This window comes from Typopeltis vanoorti, chromosome 7 (assembly GCF_054136105.1).
Source record: "Typopeltis vanoorti isolate ZY-2024b chromosome 7, IOZ_Tvanoo_1.0, whole genome shotgun sequence".
NCBI classification, from domain to species: Eukaryota; Metazoa; Arthropoda; class Arachnida; order Uropygi; family Thelyphonidae; genus Typopeltis; species Typopeltis vanoorti.
In genome coordinates this window covers 131,694,810-131,721,194 of record NC_143555.1, presented here as the reverse complement: position 1 = coordinate 131,721,194, position 26,385 = coordinate 131,694,810, and the positions used below count along the sequence as shown (strand labels likewise).

The 26,385-nt window shown below is 36.0% G+C and overlaps 1 protein-coding gene across 2 annotated transcripts in view; it reads left to right on the top strand.

Annotated features, from left to right (window-relative positions):
* LOC150105074 (Golgi-pH regulating cation channel) overlaps positions 1-6,724 on the top strand; it is a 450,265-nt gene extending 443,541 nt beyond the window's left edge. Inside the window, exon 23 of one of the 2 annotated variants that reach the window (XM_090395474.1) lies at positions 5,506-6,724. In XM_090395474.1, the coding sequence (XP_090251600.1) occupies positions 5,506-5,547 (42 nt within the window). In that variant the 3' untranslated portion in view covers positions 5,548-6,724. The remainder of the gene's footprint in view (positions 1-5,505) is intronic. The other variant, XM_090395473.1, reaches the window with a different exon arrangement.
* The last annotated feature ends 19,661 nt before the right edge of the window (positions 6,725-26,385 follow it).

Below are 26,385 nucleotides of genomic sequence, written 5' to 3'. Positions count from 1 at the left end.
AGCAGGATGGGAATACGTACATATAAGAAACCGTGTAACTCCGGATTCACGTGAGTCGGGGTATGACTGTACTGCAAAAACTATGCAGAACAACTTATTTCTGGAACTGTGAAATCAACCCCAACCTACTGGCTTCCAGTGCTAAGCAACATCCCACCTCCACACATCTGGAGATCCAACTTTCTTCTACACGAATCAGCAAAATTATGGAAATCCAAGATCTACCAATCCATGAAGACATCCCACCCCTAGAAATAAATTGGCTAAAGTCAAGGCACCCTCCAATCTTAACAGTGAAAAATCTTGCAGAGACAAGTTTTAACATAAAGGAGAAATGGAAAGAGTCCTGGTGTAACACTTCAACAGGGAACTTCCATGAATTAGTGGACCCAACACACAGATGCCTTTGTGTTTTGACCTACCTCAAAAAACTTGGTTTACCCTTAACAGAATCCGGAACACACAATGGAAAACTGTTGGACTTCATCCATTCTACACCAAGTGCAGTTGACTGGATAATCAATCTAGGCATACAGTTGTAGTCTATTCTTGAGTGTCTCTTTTATGACTGTATTATGTATTATTATAGTACATATGTCTATTAATATGTTTATATATATTAAGGATTAATGTAATGTAACTCATGTGTGAGCCATACGCTAAATAAATAACTAAAATACTTTGGATTAGACCTAGTTGTTGAAAGTTTTTTCACTTGGTTATACTATAAGTCTTGACATTTCTTGGTATCTTTAACTTATGTGAATTGCATTATTATTATTAAGAGAGGCCTCTAGTGAGTCAGGGACTCATCAAGGGAGGCCCACACCAGCTATCATACTTATTTTTCAATACGTTCACACTGCTTGCACACACATCCAATGACAATCCATTTCATAAACACACTGCACTATGAGAAAATAATCTGGCCCTCATCCCCTTCTTAATGACATTCATTCTCGGCTTCCAAGGATGCCTCTTGTCCTTTCCCCACCCTCCATAAAATGAAAAATTCCATCTACTGAAATCCTGTATGACCCTTTCAGAAGTTTGTAAGTCTCGATCATATCACTCTTCTTTCTCCTGTTTGCTAGTTTCTGCAGTCTACAAATTCTTAGTCTGTCTTATTAATCAGGATTCCACAATCCTGATATCAGAGAAAGTTGTTGGAAGTTTTTCCACTTGGTTATACTATAAATTAAAGATACCAAGAAATTATGTACTTAGTTTAATCCTTTATCCAGGTGTAAGCAAACAACTTTGCGCCTGAACTATTTTCAGGACTTTAGCAACTCGTATAAAGAAGCTCCCACTGATGAGACCTCATTAAAGATCAAAACTGGTCTGGGTAGTGACCCTTCCCATAATGCACAGCATTATACATATCTGCAAGGAGATGTGATTTGCATTATGAGATACTAAGGCAAGTGATGTAGTCTTAGCTTCTTTATATGAGTTGTCCCAATCTTGAAAATAGTTCAGGTGCAAACTTGTTTGCTTACACTTAGATAAAGAATTAAATCAAGTATATAATTTCTTGGTATCTTTAATTTATACTCCTGATATCATTTTTAACACTCTTCTTTGCACTCTCTCCACTGCATCAGAATCCCAACAGAAACCAGATCAGAGCTGCACACAATGAGGTCTTATCAAGGCCATCTAAAGAGGCAAAATGACATCCTTATCTTTACATGTGAAATTTTGTTTCAGCATTAATTATCTTTTAAGTTGTAATTTCTGTCTTTGCTTCATGGCCTGTGAACTCCAACTTGCTGTCTACTAACATGCCAAGATACCTAGCCTGATCAGTTTCTTCTAGCATAATCCCACCAATATATAATATGACTTTGGATATCTAATCACACCAAAGTGCATGACTTGGCATTTACTGATATCTATTTTACCATGCCCACAATTCCAGCCTATTCACATCATTCTGCAAGTACTGCATATCATCAGCAAATAGATGTATATCACATTTCAAATCCTTCCCAATATCATTAATGTACAGATTTAATAACAGTGGACCAAGGACTGATCTTTGTGGTACACCACTAGTTACCTTAAATCTTGCAGACTCACATCCCCACATTTTGATATCTGTCAGTCAGCCATCCTCTTATCCACGCTAATATTTTATAATCCAAACCCATATTGTCCAATATATACAAGTCTTCCATGCTGTATTCTGTCAAAAGCCTTAGTAAAATCCAAAATATCATGGGTGTATCTATTCCCCTTGTCTAGTTCAGTGTTAATATTATTATAGAATGTAATTTGAGCAAGATGCTAAAACACGACATTCCCTTAGTAAACCCATGTTGTTCATTGCATAATAAAGATTCACTGTCATGCCATTCCTGAATGCAAGCCCTAAAGAATTTTTCCAAAATCTTCACCACAACTCTTGAGATACTGTTGGTCGATAGTTGGATACATCGGTCTTTGCACCACCCTTATGCAGTGGGATATCCCATTTACCATACATTCTTTCCATTCCTGCGGCCCTGTTCTGAGACTCATATTAAACAGCCTGGTCAAAGGAATAGCCAGTTCAGCTGAACACTATTATCACACTTGCTGATATCCTATCAGTCCATATTATGGAATTGTTATTCAGTTTTACAACAGCTCTAATACCTTCTCTTCATACAACTGAGTTTTCAGTGAGGAGGTAGTATTGAACTCAGTGTTGCATACACCAGGTTGATAGCTTTTATCAAAATGAGCATTTGTTAATTGAACAACCACTTTTGCATCTGTCACTCTCACACCATCTGCATTCAGAAGAGTTATTGTTTCATATTTATTCTTTCTTTTATTTGCAGCATATCAATAGAATTCTTGTGGGTTGTCTTTAGCTTGCAGAGCCAGTTTCTTGTCATACTCAGACTTAAGCTTTCCATACAACAGTTGCGACTATTCTAGCCTACTGCTTATAATTTTTATAACGGACATCATTCTTATGCATACGGTATTCCTTCCACACCATCTGTTTCTTATGAATCTCTTGCTTAATAAGATTACACATCCATTTGGCCCCTACCTTATTTTTTCTTTGAACTCTCGGATTACATTCTGATATTGCATCATTTAAGTATTTTTTAAATACTTCCCATTCATTTTCAATATTCTTCCCATCCAGCAACCGATACCATTCTGCTGAACTCAATATACTCCTCAATTGGTCATAATTTCCTGCTTTGTAGTTCAGCATGTAACTTTTTCTGAATGGAACATTCATAAACTTGTCACTTCTCAAGTGAGTACCGCATGATCTCTGTCGCCGACCAGAGGCAGAATAGTTACATCTTTAACTGAAACACCCTCTGACACTATAATCAAATCTCACACTCTTTGACCTTGAGTTTCTTTTGTCACATTCTGCTTGAGAAAGTTGTCTCGCAACAGCTCAATAAATTCAGTTTCATTCTTCTGATGAAATTTTACTGCTACCCAAGCAATGTTTGGATAATTAAAGTCTCCCATTATGATTACTCTTTTGCATCCATTGTCTCTATTTGGTGATGCATTTCTTCATCACTAGAAACTCTCCAAACTCTCTAGTTTCTTTTCTAGAAACTAGAAAACACTCCACTATGTAATTGATACTGTTAACCTCTATCTCACACCAGATGGCTTCAAATTCGCTGCCACATGAAATACTGTTTACTAGTGCTACAATTATAGGTCTCAACACTAACTGGATTCAAGTCATCTGATATCATTAGCAGCAAGCCACCCTCCTCTCCTAGCATGCCTAATGCCTACAGTCTGAGGTCTCAACATATTGACCAAGGCAACAAACTCTACCCCTTTGTTTCTGATATTCCTGGCATTCATGTATAGACTTAATAATCTACCTTTATATTCTTTTGTATACTCTTGTCTACGGTCTGCATGTGTAGACATCTTTGCACGCATTTGATGGGTTCGAATTCGATGAACACAAAGTCAAAATAAATCATTCTTTCCTAATAATAATTTTCATGATAATGCCCATTCCTGTCTTTAGCATAATTAAATAACATTGTCGCTCTTACACTCATATGCTCACCATTCTTCCCATAATATAATTTAGTTACCCTGACTCTCTGTGTTAGGTCTCCTACCAGTTATTAGTTTTTTCTAGACTCCTGATACCAAACACATTCAGGTATAGGCCATCTCTCTTATACAAATCTAATTGGCATTCCAGCTCTTTATAAATTGTAAACATGAATAAGCATGTATACTACCCATGAAACGACATTAACAGTCAGCACTGCGACTTCCATCAAACTCACTCCACATATCAAAAAACTCTCATCCATTCCTTCTACCTACACATTTAATCATTTACCATAATAGCCCTTCTTCTTAATTCATTTTTATCTTATCAAGGTAATATACTTACTCTTTTCACTTTCTCACTCTTCACTCCTGCCTCTTCAAACAACCCTTTCATTGTCTCTCTCATACTGAACTTATTTCTAGTTAAGTCATTATTACCTAGTACCTACTATAATTACAGTGTCATTTACTTTTCTTTTCTGTTTTTGAATTGCTTGTATTATATTATTAATTTTTATACCAGGGAAACTCAAAGTTATAATCCACATCAACCATATGTTTTATCATAGTCATGATACTAAATAACATCCTTCTTTTTACAAACAATGTTACTTACCTGATTTTCGTTACTTACTGACCTACCTGATTCTGTGCTTTGTTGTTTCTTATTTTGCTGCTTAATTTTCTTTTCCTTCCTATGTTCATTCAAATGCCTCTCGACTTTCTGTAATTCCTGCATTATCTCTCTGATAATCTGCTTTAATTATGAGATACTAAGGGAATCGATGTGAAGTCATTAGCATCTATATACAAGTAGCCCAGTCGTGAAATTACTTCATGTGCACAGTTTGTTTGCTTACAGTGGGATAAAGGATGTAACAAAGAATATAATTTCTTGGCATCGTTAATTTATAGTATAACCAAATGCAAAAACTTTCAACCGTCTTGCAATTAGTTTAAGCTCTCTCTCTCAGCAAAGGTTTTCAGTTGCTGGAACCATCTTCCAGCTCTCATTGTACAAGACAGCAGTATTCCAGAACGATAGATTTCTCTTATCAGTTTTGTATTATTATTATAATACCTGTTTTTGGGAGGGGTGGGGGACTGTTTTGAATATTTTTCATTTGATTTAATGATAGCTAATAAAATGGTGATGCTTAAATAATATATAATATATGTTTCTGACCTAAACATTTCTATATAAGGTTAGTTTGCATTCTGCATTCTTACTCGTTCTGTTTAGAAGGTTGCAAAAAAAAATACTTTCATCATTTCATCATACATTATATGCCCTGCATATAACTTTGTCATGTTATTATTTAGAGGTATATATTGCATCATTGATCCTGTGCAAGGATTGTGCACATTTTCAGGTATCTTTTTTTTCTTCTTAATGTTTGATATGTATCATGATATTATTTGTTAAAAATGTTTTGTATATATTAATAGGAAATAATGACAGCAAAATTTGAAAGGAGCAAAATGGAATAAAATGCTTTCATTAGAAATCTCTACATTTGATGTGCTACTGCAGAAGTTTTGAAGTGACTTATCTACTTCATGGAATATTCATGCCACATCCTTGTGATAATATATTTTTCCCTAAAAGTATACTTTATAAATTATAATTTTCTTGGATGCGTTTCAACTTTGTAAGGAAACAATTATAAGAAAGTCCATGTTGTTATAATGTTTTCTTCCATTGGTGATATAAAAAAAATAAAGATAGCTAAAAATCTGATTGTTGTTATGATTAAAAATGTCCTACTTTAAAATCCTAAAAATTTTGTCATAATTTTTGAACATTATTGATATTCACTAACAAAAAAAAAAAAATTGTTTTGTTTATAATATTTTCAGATTCTTTTAACTTTCAAATATGCACTGAATAAAATGTATGCACAGATGTTTTAATTTATAATATAATTTAAATATGGGCTGTAGATATTTTAGTCTGTTGTTACTAAATTTGTTAATAATTTGCACAATAACTACAACCACTTTTGTTATTGATGATGAGTTGTAAATCAAGTCCTGTAGGAAGTTAAATTTATTCTGGGAAAGCAAGTGACTTGAAGTATGAATTGTTCCTTTAAAGTATGATTGTTATTCTGTTACTGGCTAGCAATGGGCTTAAAAATTCATCTTTTCAAAAATAAAAGAAGTTGTGCAGTTCAACTAAGTTGCTTTTGTTGATTTTTTTTAAATTAAAAAATTGGAGCAGTATGAGTTCACAACTACCTCAGTAATTATTATTTCAATCTGATGTATCAGTGATTGTAAAATTAGTGTTATTAAATATCCATAATTAAATTAACTTTTGGTATAAATTTGAAAAGCATTGCTCATATGGATAACTGTTGTTTTACAACTCATCCTATCTCCATGATATCTATCCTATGCTTTCAAAAAAAATAAAAAAATTAATGAAAGAGAAGTGTTGTTTGCAGTCTCTCAGTAAGAGACCTTATTGCTGAGTTGTAATTTAATTTTTTTTATACATACAATCACATGTATAGCTGTTTTAATATGTGCAAAATTTGTTTCATTACATTTTCTGTATATTCAAATGACTTTTTTATTAATTGCAAAGGCACCTTGTATTTTCATTAGTATCATGTGACTCGTATGTACAGTAAAATTAATTTTTTAAAACTACTGTGCATTCTTTGTGATAACAATTTAATTATACATAACAGTTAAACATAACTCATTGTCACTGTATGTGTATAATATAAAGTAATACTAGTTCAATAAATACTGTTGGTAATTAAGATGAATTCTGTTAATGATAATAATATATAAAGAAATAGACAAGAAAAGCAGTAATTTTTTATGTGACTCTCACCTATGAATGGTTGTCAACCTATTGGTACTACAGGTACGCTAAGGATTTTTATTACTTCAGTATATTTTTGTGTTTTTATTCATTTAATACATGATTTGAAACTTCTACTCTAGAGACCAAACATGGAACTTGTTTCAAACTGCTTTAGGAAGCAGGGCAGCAGTCTCTGAGCAAAAAATTCGCTGAAATGTTATTCACTAGAAAATTGAAACGATATTGCATTGATACCAATATATGATAAGTAAATGAAGTGCAAGATAAATTTCACAAAATATAGTATTTTTTATGTATTTATTTAAATTTTAATTATATTTTCATAATATATTTATTCTTACACAGAGAAAGTAATATTTTATTGATCGGTGAATTTCCTAATTTCTGTTTCGTCTTAAAAAGTTATAAATATTCTTTCTTACTTAGATACTACAGGTTCTGTTGATGGAATATTAATATTTAGAAAACTGGAATATGATGGTTTAGGGAGAATAAGCATCATATTTAATAATGTTCATTCTGCGAACCATTCACTATTTTTCTGCACACTTAGACACCCATCCAGATGTGATATACATTTTATCTGAACTGATTCAGAAGTTGAGGCGTTTCAGTTATTGAATACACGTGCATTTTTTAAAATGACTTCACTTTTCCTGCGTAGGAAAGATATATTGTACGTCGTTATCGTTTACAGAGCTGGTTTAAGATTATAGGTGCACTTTTGATTAATTAAAAAATATAATAAAATTACCTTATACTATCATAATAATGTAAATCAGCATAAGCTAAAGTGTCATCTGCAGCTGCAATACTAGTCTTTATACAATAACTAGTTTGTCAGAAATTTCCAGTTCCATTCTTTTGAATAATTCTGAACAAAAATTCTGATATTGTTTTATGGGTGGATTCAGTAATTTTGTTTATTCTGCCTAATTAGGAATATGTATATAATTAAGTATTAGTTGGAAATAATTATTATCCCGGAATATTCTTAAATATGGTGCTGTTTCTCCCTAACTACCCTATTTTCTAAAAATTAATATTCCATCTACCAAAGCCTATTATTATTATTATAAAAACCTCCATGGAGTCAAAGACTCATTGTGGAAGGTCCACTGTTATACACACAGTTTATCATACTGTGCCTTAAATATATTCACTGTCTCTGCACACACCACACTCTCAGGCAAAGCATTCCAATCACTCACCACTCTCCATGCAAAAAACCTGCTCATCACTCCCTTGCTCACACCCTCCTTATACGGCTTCCAGGAATGACCTCTTGTTCTCCTGCTATCCTCACCCATTCTGTGCAAAACCTCCTCAACGTTAATCTGGTAATAACCACTCAACAGCTTATATGTCTCAATCATATCCCCCTCCTCCTCCTCCTATCCACCAATTTCTGCAAATTGCATTTTGTCAATCTGTCTTCATACTCTACATTCCAGAGACCAGAAACCACCTTAGTCAATCGCCTCTGAACTTCTTCCAACGCAATTTCATCTTTTTGAAAACCAGGTGACCAGATCTGTGCACAGTAATCCATATGTGGCCTGATCAAAGCCTTATACAAAGGAACCATAACATCCTTACTTCTACAAGTCAATGTCCTCCGCATCATTCCCATTATCCGCTGTGTTGTCTTCACTATTTTAGTAACATGTCCCCGAAATTTTTGGTCCTTGTCTACAATCACTCCCAGATCTCTCATTTCCTCTACCTCTTCCAAGATATTCACACAGATTGTGTACTTTACATCCCATCTCTACTTCCCATATTTCAAAACCTTACACTTTGAGGCATTGAATTGACATCCCCACTTATTTAACCATTCAGACAGTGTATTCAAGTCCTCTTGCAAAGCTACAGCATCCACACTACTCCTGATAGCTCTACCCAACTTTGCATCATCTGCAAACAACTGCACATCACCATTCAGACCTCTCCAGATATCATTTACATACAAATTAAACAGCAATGGACCCAAAACAGACCCTTGAGGTACACCACTAGTAACTTTCCTCCTCTGGGATATCGCTCCTCCATAGACAACTCTCTGATACCTATCAGACAACCAATCTCCAATCCAGTGAACCAATCTACTGTTCAGCCCCATCCGTTCCAATTTAATTACCAGCTTGTCATGTGGCAATTTATCAAACCCCTTTGCAAAATCTAAATATACCACTGTGTATGCAACATCCTTATCCAACGCATTTGTCACTTTATTATAAAAAGTAAGCAGGTTGCTAAAGCACGATTTTCCTTAAGTAAATCCATGCTGGCCACCAAAGAGTATTTTTCTGTTGTCAACCCAATTCTGAATCTTATTCCTAACTAACTTCTCTAATACCTTAACCGCAACTCCAGACACACAGGCTGGTCTATAATTCAAAGCCTTACTCTTATCACCTCCCTTATGAATTGGAACAATTTTACCCTCTTTCCACTCTTTTGGAACTTGACCCAGTGAGAGACTCATGTTGAAAAGATATACAAAAGCTGTTGTTAACTTTCTGGCACATTCCCTCAAGACACGTGGTGAAATAGCATCAAGTCCCACAGCCTTATTTACATCAAGTCTATTCAATTCTTCATATACCTCCTGTTCACTTACTAACAGTTCCTCCTCCTCTTCTCCCACTGCTTTCAAGTTCTGCATGATGTCACATTCGCAAGAATGAAATACCTTTAAAAATTGCTCACTAAATATCTCAACTATAACCTCCGCAGCGGTTATAATTCCTCCGTTTTCACCAATTAATCCCATTCTACCATAATCATTCTTACTTCCACTGGCGACATATCGAAAAAACTCCTTAGGATTTTTTTTTTGGCTGCTTTAGCTAACTGCTACTCATACTGCATTTTTGCTACCTTATCAAGCTAGTCACCTTCCTCGCCTGCTCTTTGTACTTCTCGTGCAACTGGTTATAGTAAGAAAGAATATTAATAACTTTATATGGAATAAAAAATTTCAGAATGCTAAATATAATCGAAATAATACATAAATTTCTTTTTTTTTTCATATATGGGAAATGTTTATTTTTTCATTTATATCCATGAAGAATTTTCCTATGATGAACTTTTGTGTGTGATTAATTTTCTCTGCAATGAATTGTGCAGTGTTAAAATCTATGTTTTTGTTACTAATTATGGTTCTTATTAATTACTTTAATTAAATCCTGTCGGCTGCACCATTGTAAAAATTTTGTTTGTTACTTTAATTTTGCTTAATATCTGTACCTTAATTTGTCTTGTATGAGTACCAATTGAACTTCCTTGTTGCTTTATCGTAAACTAAGTTACTTCTATCTTATGACCGCAAATAGTAAGGATCACATGTGCAAGACGTCAAGAACAAAGAAAGTGCTTCGGGCTGGAGCCAAATTCCTTGTCTGATTTACTGGTGTTATATTCTAATTTTAAATTTTGGAAAATTTGTTTGTAAGTCAGCTGCGCCACCAAAATTGTAGGATAAGAGAAATATCTCCCTCTGTAGAATAGAACACCCAGTATGACAGCTATCTCCAAATAATCTATATACCACTTTACCTGTATATGTTTTGTACTCTACAGTCGTGGCAATATCTACTTCAAGACACATAGGTTCGATTTTATGAGTATTGCATTGGATTAGAGATCAGGCAAGTTATTTTGACAATAAAATAGTTAATTCATGACTAAGTATATACAACTTACAATATTAAATTCACTTAATTTTTGTAAGTAAGCTCTAACTAATAACTCTAAAGTTATCCAATCATATCCCACAACCATCTGGATATTTCTATTTAGGACCACCTGTCTAGAATTTTACCCCCCCCCCCTTAAATGTATATACATTCCAATCGTCAACATATAATAAAAACATGCTTAAGGAATTTCTACATTAATAAACTCAAGCAGTTTTACCATAATTTGAGCTAGGCTTTTTCTTACATGAATTAATTAATTCAGATATTAGCTCAAGGCCTAAAGTCCTGCAACATTAACTTTATATCAATTTCATCAATTCAAACCACCATCACAATCTAAGTTGGTTTCTGACTAAATAATGGAAAGTTCTTACTTTTCACAAAGTCTGGTCCTCTCAGGTTGATTCGAGCGATTATCTCTTCTTATTCCCGTTAGACCTTGTCACTGCACTAGGACATCCCTTTCGAAAATTGCGAGACTTCTTCCTTGTTATCAGCGGACAAATTAATTCCTACTGCTTGGACGTTTGGTATCTGGTTCCTCCTAATACAACTTGCTTTAGCTGCATCGTTCTCCTGGCCTTTGCTTCTTGAATGAAGGTCTCCGATCGAGATAACAATTCATCACCCACGATTCTAGTGAAGCTTAGTTGCCGTTTCCGAACATCGTATTTCGCAGAACACCTCCGCTTACGGTGACTTGGATATCGTCATGAGTCTGAACTCTCCCGTCGGAACTCCACGTGACCTTGTAACTTCCTTGTCCACGAAGGGAAACTCCACTCCAGAACATACCCAAAACTCAAACTTCCAGGAACGGAAAAAACAAAAATCCGTCTCAACGTAGCACACTGCTATTTATTTGGTTCCGATGACCGTCTTTTCTTACGTAGTAATCCCCTGGGACCCTTGATGTTCTGCACCCTTCACAATCATCGATCAGTGCACTGAGACGGGAAACCCTGTGTAATGTCGACCTTCATGTTTGGAGTAGCCTCAGGTCGTTACTTAATCCCTTAATCTATCTGGAATTTTAGTTGACTAGTGGTATGCTTAGACACAATTTACCTCATATGTAATTTCTTTTATTCTTACACAAGCTTTTTGATCTCAAAATATTCAATAACTTCAAAAAATTATTTCCAAGTTGATTAATATTACGTTTTTCTATTAATACACAAGTATTTTTAGTGGGACTTAGCATACTCGTAAAATCTGTGTAAAAGGTATTTTAATACAAAATTCCTTTTAAGATTTTTCAGCAGACACGCTCACAATCTGTCAAGCCATTTCAGTACAAAGCAATAGAGACGCTGTGTTGAAATTATATTATAATACTTGCACTCTTGCTGATAGAATTTAATAAAAAATAGTATTTTAAAAGGATACACAGAGGATTATGTCCAGATGGTTCAATTACGATTGCACTCACCACATTTTATTCATTTTGGCAAAGTGATTAAAACTCAAGCACTGCCAAAAGAGTATTAATAATTTCATGCTGAGTGGATGAAATATGAGGAATTGTTTTTTTTTAATGAATCCCAGCTTCAGAAAGTTGGAAACTTATTGCACATGTACTACGAATCAGATCATCATTGTGGAAAAATAAAATAACTTGAATGTATATGCCAAAAATAGGTGAGCTATAATAAAACAACATTTGACATGCATCTAGCATAGAGGAACAAAAACAAAATGAGAATATAACAAGAATTCATTTCGTTTATTTGTGACACGTTTTCCATTTAATTGGGCCAACTGTCTCTACCATATGGAGTGTTGTCGCTTCAAAAATTTAGTGCTGATGAAATGGGACTATTTTATCATGTCACAACAGATTGTGTTATGCTATTCAGATATATCAGGAATTGGTAAATGAAAGCTGTTATTGGAAAAAAGAGCCAGACTTCAACGTTTTAAAGAGATTAGAATGGAGAGTTTACCACTTCAGTACTTCCAACAAAATGCATGGATGACATTTTTTAAGAATTGGCTTATAGTTGGGGCATGGAATCACAAACGGAAATCAAGAAAAATGTTAGTGGTACTTTACAATTGATAAGGTGGCCAACACAAAAGTTATTCTTTTACAAGCAATACAGTTAGACTGATAGAGCAAGGAATAAACCAAAACTATTCAAAACTGTTTTGCTCACTGTGGTTGCAAGCATTTAATCATGGATGTGCCAGATATGGCCGAGAGTGAAAATGATGTCCAATGAGACGTGAACCACATGAGTAACTGAAGAATTTGCATCCATTGAAGACAGTCTTCCATACTATAATGAAGATTTTGAAAATGCTAGAAAATTTATTGCTGGATTACAACTCTGTTTCATGGAGGAAACCAGTTTTATATCTGCACCAGATAGTTGCACTCATTTTTTTCATTTTCAGTCAAAAAATGAACAGGTTACATTTATTCAATTCCTAGAATAAATTATTGGCAATTATTTTACTTTAAAGCCACTTGTATTTTGGCTTATGTACATATACCACTTTATGTGTAACTTCATGTAATTGGAACATATGCTTAATTGGGCCAAGTTATGCTATTCCAGATGTGGCCTAGGTAACTGGAATCCATTGTATGCTAAAAAAAACAGCTCTAGGTTCAGTTGTTTTTAATAATGAATATCATTAGATAAATTGTTTAATTGGCTAAAATCATTTCATTTCTTATTTAATGCATAATTAATGAATTCTCACTAGAGAATTATGGGAACATATACCTATACATTTTCTTTTTAGTCAAGATAAATATCAGCTCTGCTAACACCTTTTATTCCCTTCCCTTGTAGAGAGTAGGCGAGGCTATTTTAGCGTATCTAACTTTTGGAGCCTGAGTGGGCAGTTTATTCTCCACTGGTAGCCAATCAGAGAATGCAAGCCCAAGGCTATTCCTAATCTAAGTGGCATGCAGTGAAGAGATGGCTAACAAGTGCCACCATCTCATGCTTCCTAATATTTTTAATCTCCGAAGTAATGTGGGTGATACGGTCGATTTATTTTAGTTTATGGGACAAAAAAAATAACGAGTTTTAGGGAGAAAGAAAAACCTGTGCCAGCGATCGACTAACTCAGGAATCGGTCGAAAAAAAAAAAAAGCTTAGAAAAAGTTCTAGTCGGCAACTAAAATCGAACTGATGAGGCTCTTCCAGCAGTTTAGTACAAACACCACTTACACCGAATTGTACACGATTAATACTATCTTATGTCAATTTGAAAATGTCTTTGTTTCATAAAATACAATTATTTGGAAATAAGGTGAAGACTGGTATTTCAGCCACAGATGAGACTATTGCTTTAAGCTGATATACATCGCGAAAGGATTCATGTAATTTTACCATCATTTTCTTTCATATAATCACTCAGAGGTGCACACATCTTCTTAAACCAGACCTGAAAAACAACAATAGCCTTTGCAATCTCAATACTATGTAGGAAAAGTGGAGTAATTTCCAAAATATATTAGTATCCTATAATTGAAGGCACCTCATCATCTAAATTACTTCAGTAATAAAAAAAAAAATAATAAAATCGTATCTGAATGGCATCTTAAGAAAAATAGTGATGTTACAGAAATAAACATTCTTCAATTTAGTGCCCCTACTCCCCATCAGGTTTATTAAAAATTAATACTCCGTCTACAGAGCCTGTAGTATCTAAGTGGAAAAAAAATCAGTTAACGCCTTTTATTTCTGTATAGGGAGTAAGCGAGGCCGTTTTAGCCCTATCTTTCGGAGACTGAGTGAGCAGTTCAATCTCCACTGATAGCCAATCAGAGGTAGCTAGCTCAAGGCTACTAATTAATCAGTACGCAGTAAAGAAGACGGCTAGCAAGTGCCGCTATCTCGTAATCCCTAACACAATATAATTTTTTAATGTCTGAAAATAGGTTCGACGAGCAATTTTCTTGAGTTTACGGGATGAAAACCCCGAGTTTCAGGGAGAAAAAACCTGCTTTCCTGTGCCAGAGATCGAGTAACGCGGGAACCGGTGAAGGAAAGGCTTAGAAAATGTGACTAGATTTGAACCCATCTTTCTTCGTGAGGTCACGTGTCGTAGAGTGCAAACGCCACTTCAACCGAGCTACACAGGCTTGTAATATAGACCTTTCACTTATAATTTCGATGAGTGGGAGTCACATATAAAATGTATGGAGGACAGAATATCGAGGATACTGAATACTCTTGCACTTTTCTGAGTTGACGAATGTATGCAAAAAATTTTATTGCTGTATTCATTATCCCAAAAAAAATGAAGTTTTCTGGCATATGAGCTATAGATATTCTTCTTTTGCCTAATTTCTTATTAAAATGGTTGAATTGTAGTGAAAAGAGAAAATAGTTTCATTTTACCAATAAAAGAACAAACAGTTCTTCAAGCAATCTTGTAATGGTATTTGTATTCATAGCACTAGTTCTCCCTGAAGAAAGATCATTCTGAGTTTAATTCTATTTGCCAAATAGAGGAACTTTTTCTAAGCTTTTCATTGACCAGTTCCTTCGGACGTTAGTTCATTTTTGACAGCAGAAAGAATGTTTTTCTCCCATAAACGTTTTTTTTGTTATTATTATAATCTCGCTACTGAAGAAAATTGACAGTAGAATTCGCACTATTTCAGACAATATATTGTACCAGCGTTGATACCATGAAATGAAAACAGGTATATACTGTACCCTATTCATTTTATGCAGTTTAATTTAATATTCTCTAGCGTGGGCCAGCTATTCTTTTATTGGCTACAGGTTGAGATTAGCTGTCCCCTCAGTCTCCAAAAACTTAGGACAAAACAGCTTCCCTTCTCTCTTTTGGGCATAAAAGGCATTAGCGATTTTTTTATATCTTGTACTAAAAGTCTACTTTAACGATAAATGCTGCACAGTAACATAAATGCACCAGAATGACGTTAAAGTCAGTATCTGTATAAAATTATCAAAAAATAGTACTACTCCTGGTACTAAAGTAGCATAGACATATAGCTCAGTTAACGACTTTTTGTTCCCGTATAGGGAGTAAGCGAGACCGTTTTTTCCCTATCTAACGTTTGGATACTGAGTGGACAATTCAATCTCCAATGGCCATCAAGTACTCTGGCAACAAACAAAAATGTTGTATGTATATATATATATATATATATATCGATAACTGTTTCACAAGAAAATTTAAAGAAGCTTCACAAATGCTTACGATCTCTACAAGATGCAATAAAAATAAGGCTTGATTTTACTCAAATATGGTCTGCGTTCTTCAAATTTAACTGTCACGGGCATAGAATAACTTACGTGATAGCAACAACTAACAATGGTCCAACATGCATACAGTAATGAATTTATCATTTGTATTCTGATTTATCAATTATTTAACAGTTGTTCAAAAACATCTAATATGTGTAATTAATTATTCATAGACTTTTGTTGTGTAAAACGTTTTTATGTACCACTTCCCCAGAACTTGTCGGGTTTTAATTGTTAATTTTAATAAACTTATATTACAATGTGGTCTCAATATCGAAAACTTCCTACAAAGAGAAATGTAGGAGCTGCTTTAAACAGGCCCTTAGAAGATTAAAGGCAAGAAAATGTGCATATAATAAATAGTTAAGCAATAAAAATCTCTTGGGATTTGAAAGAATGGTAGTTAAGTCTAAAGAAAGTAGTGAAATAGAACATCTGATCTGATGAAAATGTAGCGCCACTCTGCTGAAGCCTGATGTGATAGACAAGGCCATCTTGAGTAGGATTCAGTATAATTTTTATTCAAAATTTTAAGAAATATTAAGGTATATTATATGAGAATGTGGTGGAATATCGAGTAAATGGGGCAATTGCTAAAAGAAAGGATACTTGAAGTGAGAGTAGAGGAGAGGATGTTAGGCAATCAAGCATTAAAAAATGGAAACGCAGCTAGTCCTCGTTGAGTATTGTAGAACTGTTGATATGGTGGTAGTAAAGTAGTACAGACCCTGACAAGCTTTAGCAAAGTGATTGTGGTTGTGGACGCACCTTACTAGTGGACCTTGTCATATATGTCTGTTTATATCATTCATGCATAAGAAGAGCTGTAAGGGAGATCTGAAGAGTTATAGAGAAATAAATAATATGCTCAAGTCAGTAGGCATTTTATATTTATATACAGTGTGAATTCCATCCATGAAAGATTTTTGTAAATCTGTAGCACATTGCTTGGGAAGAAGTCAATTGATATCCCTGTGGACAAGGTGCATCATGTCATGTAGTGACTTGCATGTTTGTGGCCAGTATAAATTGGAGGAATATGTTGCTTCCACGTGAGCAAATGTGTCAGGGTGAAATGGCTGCAAAAAGGAATTGTGATAAGATGCCATGTTTCATGCCTATCTGTTTGGCACATTGTTGACAAATTGGACCATCCCAGGTCAATTTGTCAACAAAATTCTGAGATGGAAGTGCAGGGAGTCAACTACAAGTGCTACCTGCAGTGGTAGCACTTGTAGTTGATATCCAAACTCACTGAACATGACAGTAGGGTGCCACAAAGAATAATATGCAAAAACTGTCATTCATTGGCCGACATGTTAAATGCGATGTTCCTTGAATTGACTGTAACACAAATATACACAAAAACATTGAGAACCGAGGCTCATAGCATGGTCTTATTTGGTTGGACCACAGTATGTAAGCCCCCACATTACCCCAACCAACATGCAGCATTGTCTTCAATGGTGGGACATGGAAGGCTGTTATGGAGCCACGAATCACACTATGCTCTACTGAGCAGATGGACAGGTGTGTTGCGTGGCAGATGCCTGGTTAGCATCTCTGACTGGAGTGTAACCATAGCTATGAAATTCAGACGTGGCGATGTGATAGTATTTTTCCTGGTTTAACCGCAGAGTTCTCTTTGTGGTGCCATGAACATTAAACTCCAAGAAATATCTGAACATTCTGTAAAATGCAATGCTTCATACATTGTGGTGTTTCTATGGAAATGACATGTCTCTTTCAGCAAGACAATGCACCATGTCATAAGGCTGCTGCTGTAACTGCATGGTTTGTAGACATGAATGTCACCACATTTGACTGGCCTCCACAGAGCCCTGATCTTAATTCTATTGAACATCTGTTGAATAAGCTGAAGCACAACAGCCCAGGACCTCATTACATGCCTACAAGAAGAATGGGCGAAAATTCCTATTGTACTATTTAGTTACTACTATTGTACGCTTGTGGAAAGTTATGCCCTATAGTATTGCTGCAGTCATCAAAGCAAAATAAGGTCCTATATCTTATTAAGATGGGTGCCATGGCTGTTTTTTCCTTACACTATGGTGTCTGTAGGCTTCCTTCCAAGCAGTGTATATTAGTACCATGAGTTGGATAAAGATATTTTTTGTCTATGTTGTTCCCACCCAGGAAAGATGATTTGAAAACTAGTACATTTGGTACTGTGGATGGACTAAGGATTTTTTTCTATTTATCATCAATTATATATATACACCGGTATATATATTGTATTTGTAATTGTTTTTTACATAGTCCTGAAATAGTCTAGACCCAACATGAATCTTTTTAAAACCAATTCAATCCTCCAATAAGGAGGGTGGTGGTCTCACACCAGGCAACAAAATTCATCTCCTACCTAAAAAATAAATCATATATTTAGTTTAGTTGTAAGAAATTGAATTTAGGATATTCTCAGTAATGGCAGAAGAATGGTATGTTTTTATTGCAGGCAATCCTGTATGGATACAAATTCTCCTTATGACAAAGATCCCAGATAATAGTTGCTAAGAACTCTAGAGAAAACTTATGATAATGTCCAGAAGAATAGAATATGGTAGTTATTGAAGTGAGTAGGTATAGAAATAAAGGAACAGAAGAGATGGTGCAGAGCATGTATCGAAGATCTGAATTCGCTGTAAAGATTGTAGACAAACTTTCAGTCAATTTAATACCAGTAAAGGACTCAAACAGGAATGTTATCTTCACTGTTGTGGTGGTCTTGAAGGCCTGAAATAGATAGAGCCATGGAAGCTCTATGGCTCTATCTATTTCAATCTCCACCGGATATCTACCAGTGGAGATTGAACTGCCCACTCAGTCTCCAAAAGCTAGATAGGGTATAAAGGCCTTGCCTACTCCCTATAAGGGAATAAAGGGCGTTAGCTGATTTATTTATATTAATACACGTTAAGTGCTAGAGTTACAACTGGGACTTCTGTTATGATGATTGATAACTACAGCTCTTGGACTCAGATGACTACATTGAGGTGAGTTTGACTTTTTTTTCTTTTCATTTTTGTCATACATGTGTTACTTTAGAAGTTTTACATTGAGTTCATCTATCATAATAAGGTAGTAATATCATAAAATGCCCTAAATAGAGTGAAACAGTACTTTTTATTAAGATTTAGTACCTTTTTCTTGCATAAGTTGGTACTAAATATTTTTGCTGGTGGTCACCCTTTTGAGGAGATAGAAAAAGCGCGCATTGATGGTAGTATTGTGTTTGAAGAGCTCTGAAAGATAAGTTATTTAGTTTTCTAAAAGATAGCGTTATTAGTTTAAAAATTGTGCTAGAATTAGACTATGTTGCGGAGTTAATTAGTTTAGCTTAAAAAGTTTGTTTTCAATAGAGTTAATTTAGTATTTTGATAAGACACGTTAGATACGTAGAGTAGCACATGGCACCAAAGCGATGAAAGGCAATGGTGTCCAAATCGCTGTATTTGTTATAAGAATGTAACCAAAGGGAATTCGTCCAGTGTAAGGTCTGTGGAATGTATGCTTTGCCGAGAGCAACTGGAGTTTGGTTTGAGAGCGATAGTAGTGGGAAAGTGTCATGAAAGCGAGGATCTGAAGTGTGTTTCAGGACGCGAGACTGACGTAGTGGATGAAAGTCAGAATGCAATAGAAAATTGTGATGTAATGCCATATAGCATAGAGAGTGAGTTTAAAAGTGATAGTTGATGGTGAAAGTAAAAGTACAGAGCAAGTGAATGGTTTGACTAATTAAAAAGTAATGAAGAGATAGCTGCAATGAGGGAGATAGCTCGGTTCTGCAGGATGATGCATAGGGCGAATACAAAAATGTCTACCTAGTGGATCAGCTAACAAAAAGAAGCAAGTTGAGTGTAAGAATGGACATGCAGACATTAGTGAGGCAGTTGAGTGTAAGAATGTGTATAATATGCCTGAGTTAGGACAAAGAATAACAAACCAAAATGGGATAGATAGTATAAGGCGTCAAAAGAAGTGTGGGGATAGGGGATTTCTGCACTTTATGTACACTAATGCAAGGAGCATTCGAAATAAGAAGGAGGAATTTTTGGCCTTAGTTAGTTCTTCCTGGCCACAGGTTATTGGCATTAGTGAGACATGGCTAACAGATGATGATATAGCTAGTGGGATAGAATGTGAGGGATATTGTGTTTTCAGGAAAGATAGAGAGAAAACAATGGGGGGAGAAGTGTTATTGATGATGCTGATGAACTGCAACCAAAGAGAATAGAAGTTCAACTTCAGGATAGGGAAAATAGCCATTTGAGGCTATCCGGTGTGAGATTGAGGTCAGCAGAACAAAATTTTACAGTTGGGTGCTGCTATAGACCAGGCGACGGAATAGATGATGGAGAGAGTATGCATGGGCAAATAGACTCAATGAGTAGAGGACAGGAAATTATTATAGAGGATTTCAACTATGGTAACATTGACTGGAGGGAGGAGAGGACAAATGGGAGGAAGGAAATAAATTTTATGCAGTTACTAATGAATAACTACCTGAGACTGCATGAAATGGAATATACTAGGGATTCGAGAGTGCTTGATCTAGTAATTGCATCTGAGAACTTGACTATTATGAATATGACCCTATTGCCACCTATTGGTGAGAGTGATCGTAAGGTCTTGACCTGGGAAGTGGCTAAATGTGTGGAATTTTCAATTAAGACAGGGTACATGTGGAATTACCAGGCTGGTAAGTATGACAATCTTAGGAGATTGCTTAGATCAGTGCAATGGCGTGTTAAACTGCAAGGGCTGGATGTTGATAGTGCATGGGAAGTGGTTAAGGAGCGTTCGAGGGAGGTAATGGCTGATTGCATATTTGAGTCTGGAGAGTAAATCAAGTGGGAGTTACATGGATGAATAACACCATTAAGCTTGAGCTGCAAAAAAAAAAAAAAAGAAACAATTGTGGATGAAATTTAAGGAGAAAAAATTTTAAGGTGACCTGCAGGCACATGAGCAGTACAAAGCAGGCCAGAAGGGTAACTAGTGTGGGAAGAAAAGCAAAAGCAGATTATGAAAGGAAATTAGCAATGCAAGCTAAAGTGAATCCCAATCAGTTCTTTCGATATGCTGCAAGTAAAAGAAAAAATGTATACGGCAAAATGATTCTAAGGAATGCCGATGGCAGGGAGGTAACTGAATCAGCTGAAATAGTAGAATTACTAAGTGAACAGTTCCTTGCAAAATTATATCATCCAGGCTGTGACATTGCAAGAATGACAGAACGAATACAGGAATTGAAGTGAATGAAATGGAAGTGAATAGTATATTACAGAACCTTAATGTAAATACATCTGTGGGATTGGATGGTATACCAGCTCGAGTCTTACATGAAGCGGCAAAGAAATTGTCAGTCCCTTGACCAAATTGTTTAAGTCTCAGCTCTGGATTAGTCCTAAGGGGATGGAAAGAGGGGAAGATAATTCCAAGACTGCTATTGTAAATTACCGACCGATCAGCATATTAGGAATCGTTGTCAAGGTTTTGGAGCTATTAGTCAAGAGCAAAATACCCGAATGGATAGATGAAAATGTGATACTGGATGGAGGACAGCATGGTTTTGTGAAGGGAAGATCATGCCTCAGTAACTTGCTCACGTTGTTTAATACAGTGACTGCTGAACTGGATAAGGGTAATGGATTTACAGTCATACTGCTGGACTTTTCTAAGGCCTTTGACAGGATATCACATGGAATTCTAATCAGTAAACTGCAACACATGGGGATGGATATAGAGTTAGTGAGATGGATAGGAGGCTGGTTGATGGAGAGATATCAGAGAGTAGTTTATTCAGGAGTGGAGTCCAAAAGAAGGTCTGTTATTAGTGGTGTGTGCCGCAAGGTTCTGTACTTGAACTAGTTATTTAATTTGATCATTAATGATATGGGAAAGGAACTGTTCATTTATTTGCTGATGAGGCAAAGATGGGTAGAGCAATAGTGAATATACATGCTGTCAAAATTTTGCAGGATGATTTGGATAGAATCGGTAGTCTGAGCTAATGAGAATGGGTGTCAATTTAATGTGGCAAAGTGCAAGGTTATATGCATTTTGGGGTGAAAAAATTAGCAGCAGTATATCACATTGGTGGAACTGTACTCCAGGAGGTTTATGAAGCCAGAGATTTGAGTGTATTGGTGGATAGGGAGTTGAAGTGTAAGGAGCACATAGCAAAGGCGGCTAAATCAGCTCATCAGATCACTTGGCTACTGAAGAATACTTCGACAAGCAGATATAAGTAAGTTATTGTTCCTCTTTACCGAGCCTTGATAAGACACCATCTTGACTACTGTGCCTAGATCTGGACCGCTGGGTTTCTTCTTGATGGAGAGGAGGTAGAGAGGATACAGAGGTGAGTGACCAAGATGATAGCTGGTCTATCGAATGAACTTTACGAGAACAGGTTGAAGATCTGTCGGTTACAGAAATCGGTTGATAGGCGGAAAAGTGGTGATATGATTTAGACATTCAAATTACTGAATGGTTTTAATTTAAGAAATTTTTTAGAACAGGTCTGGTGATGGGAGAACTAGGAGCCATCTATGGAAACTGAGCAAGAATACAGTATAGTTAGTAAGGGTGTTAGAACTAGGTTTGGTTTACTTGGAGAGTGGTGAATGAGTGGAATAAGCTACCAGAGTTTGTTGTTGGTGCCATGACTGTAAATGAAATGAAAGCAAAGTATGATACACTGTGTGAATGCTGAATAGTTGTTCTTGATATGATGTTTAGGGCCTCCCTCGATGAGTCTAAGGACTCACTGGAGTCGCCTATAATAATAATAATAATAAAAAAAATCAGCTAACACCTTTTTTTTATTCCCGTATACGGGAGTAGGCGAGGCCATTTAGCCCTATCTAACTTTTGGAGACTGAGTGGGCAGTTTAATCTCCACTGGTACCAATCAGAGATAGATATCCCAAGGCTATCACTAATTAAGTGGTACACAGTGAAGAGAGACAGCTCAAATGTGCCGCCATCTCGTGGTCCCTAACATAATATATTTAATGTCTGAAATAATGTGGGTTCTACGGTCGATTTTCTTGAGTTTACGGGAGGAAAAACCTGCTTGCCCGTGCCAGAGGTCGACTAACTCGGGAACCGGTCGAAAAAGGCTTAGAAAAATTTCCTCTAGTCGGCGACTAGACTCGAAACCAAGTCTTCCTTCGTGCGGCCAAGCGCCGTGGTGTGCAAACGCCACATCCACTGAGCTACACAGGCTCCAATAATAATAATAATAACATGAACTTTGAGAGCCCAAAAGTCAATTTGTTAATAATATTATTTAATAATTAGACAAGAGAGAGTAGAACATTCTGAACTATAGATTGGAACTAAAATACGTGGATAATTGCAAGTATATGAGCCTTGCGATGGATTGGTCCGGCTGATGCAAATCAGAAATAGCATTGCAAACAGACAGGGACATGCTGCACGAATGATTATTTATGTAGTCATTTTGAGGAAAATTAAGGAGCTTGTATCAGGTGGATATGGATGTGAGTGTCGGAGTTTTACTACAGCCAAAGGAAACGTATTAGTTGTGGAAATGGATTACTTCAGATAAAATATGAGAATCCATATGGATATGATCTTTTTAATGAAGATGTGATATTTGAATAGAGAAGAAAGCTGAAGTGTCTGTCATGGGAAGAATGGAAATGTGTTCCTTGTAATGGTATGGACAAGTCCAGAGAATAATGAGGGATATATAGAAAATTATGAGCTGCTCATCTGTGGAAGCTAGAAAAAGAGCGATCATTGTGAAAGATATGGAGAAAAGCTTACACCTGAATGGAATCTGTAAAATGGCAGCTGCTGACAAAAACTAATGAAAGAAAATCACCTCTTGCGATGTGTCAAAAACATTTCATCCCATGCCTCGTATGATTTTTCACCAGAAAGACATCAAAAGAATAATAAATGACCTGCAGGACATCTCAATTGATCACAGTATGGTAGCCGATTTTCTAAATACAACACCAAGACTAGTAACTAGCTTGTATCCAGAAGATTTGATGCTTGCTTGTCACACCTGAATGGTGAAGCATTGGAAGCAGCAGCTGCATTGTCTCAACTGATGCCTTAATGTTTCTCTTCCAGTGGCCTCATCACTAAAGCAATCACACTGTAATAACAGTATGAAAGTACTCTGAATAGTGCCACCTTTCAATTTACTTGGAACAATGTTGCAGTGGCTAGACAGGATTCTTAATTCAGTCATCATCCCACATTAAGAACCTAAACGCATTTAGTTCTTAATGCACATGAAACATAATGTGGCCATGCATCTAGCAAAAAAATATAACCTCAATAGGATCGGTCATATGTTTGCAGAAATGGAGTTTGGCACCCCACTAATGCCAGATCTGGCATTAGTGAGGTGCCAAACTCCATTGCTGCAAAAATATGACCGATCCTATTGAGGTCATATTTGCATCTTAGATGCAACTCAGCACTTGCATCTAAGATGCAAATTATATATATAGTTCTATATACTGTATATATATATATAATATATATATATTATACTATATAGATAATATATATAATAAACTATATAGAACTATATATATAATAATATATATATATAGTAGAACTCGGATATAACGAATTCCATGGGACAAATATATTTGTTCGTAATAACATTTATACGTTATATCCAAGAAGGCCATCATTTGAGCAAATTAAAAATGTTTTCAGATTTTTCTCAGCATAGGTATATTGGATAACATAAATACATATGTGCATACATACATATAAAGAATAAAGAACAAAAATTTATTTTTAAAACTTCACATTTTTACATAAAAAATCATCATGCGTGCTTTGCTTTGCTTTGCACAAGACGCATATTTCATACGTTTTAAATTATTATAATTATTACAGGAAACTCCAGGGAGGCCTTAGACTCATCGAGAGAGGCCCCAAATCATGTTCATCACAACTATTCGACAGTATCTATCATACCTCGCCTTAAACTCATTCACTGTCACAGCTTCCACCACAGACTGGCAGCCCATTCCACTCATTCACTACTCTAAAAGTAAAAAACCCAGCTCTAACACCCTTACTAACCACACTTTTTACCAGATTCCATGGATGTCCCCTAATCCTCCCACAACCAGCCCTGTTCTCAATAATATATTCTGAATTAATTTTATAGAAACCCTTCAGTAATTTGAATGTCTTAATCATATCTCCTCTCCTCCACCTATCAACCAATTTTTGCAACCCACAAATCCTCAACCTGTTCTCATAAGGTTCATTCCACAGACCTGCTATCATCTTGGTCACTCGCCTCTGGATCCTCTCAACCTCCTCCTCCATCAAGAAGAAACCTAGGTGACCAAATCTGGGCACAGTAGTCGAGATGGGGTCTTATCAAGGCTCGATACAGAAGAACAATAACCTGCTTGTCAACGTATTCTTCAGCAACCAAGTGATTTGGCCACTTTTGCAATGTGCCCCCTAAACCTCAACTCCTTATCCACCAACACTCCTAAATCTCGTGCCTCATCAATTTCCTGGAGTAGTTCCACCAATGTAGTAAACTGCTGCTAATCTTTTCATCCCAAAATGTACAACCTTACATTTTGTCACATTAAATTGACATCCATTCTCCTTAGCCCAAACCTCCAATCTATCCAAATCATCCTGTAAAATTTTGACATCATCTGCATTCACTATTACCCTACCCAACTTTGCATCATCTGCAAACCAATGAACTGTTCCTCTCAGATCCTTTCCTATATCATTAATGAACAAATTAAAAAGCAGTGGTCCAATAACAGATCGTTGTGGCACAGCACTAGTCACAGGCTATCTTGTGGACTCTACTCCTGAATAAACCACTCTCTGATATCTCTCCATCAACTACCCTCCTATCCATTTCACCAACCCTATATCCATCCCCATATGCTGCAATTTACTGATTAGAATTCCATGTGGTGTCCTGTCAAAGGCCTTAGCAAGGTCCAGTAGAATTACTGTAAACCCATTACCGTTATCCAGTTCACTGTGTTATAATACGTGAACAAGTTACTGAGGCATGACCTACCCTTTACAAAATCATGCTGTCCCCAATACAGTATCCCATTTTCATCTGTCCAATCTTGTATTTTCCTCTCGACTATTTTCTCCAAGACCTTGATAACGATTCCTGTTATGCTGATTGGCCGGTAATTTTCAACAGTAGCCGTGGAACCACGTTTAAGCAGCAGAACTATTTTCCCCTCTTTCCACCCCCCTGGAACTGACCCAGACCCGAGGTTCAAATTAAACAAAATGGTCAAGGGCACTGACATCTTGTGAATTCTTTAGCCGCTTCACGTACGACACGAGCGGGTATACCATCCAGTCCCACAGATATGACATTGAGGTTCTGTAATAGACTATTTACCTCTACTTCGTTCATCACAATTCAAGTATAAGCTGTTGGTTCTTCCATTCCTGCAATGTCACCACCTGGATGATATACTCTTACAAAGTGCTCGCTCAGTAATTC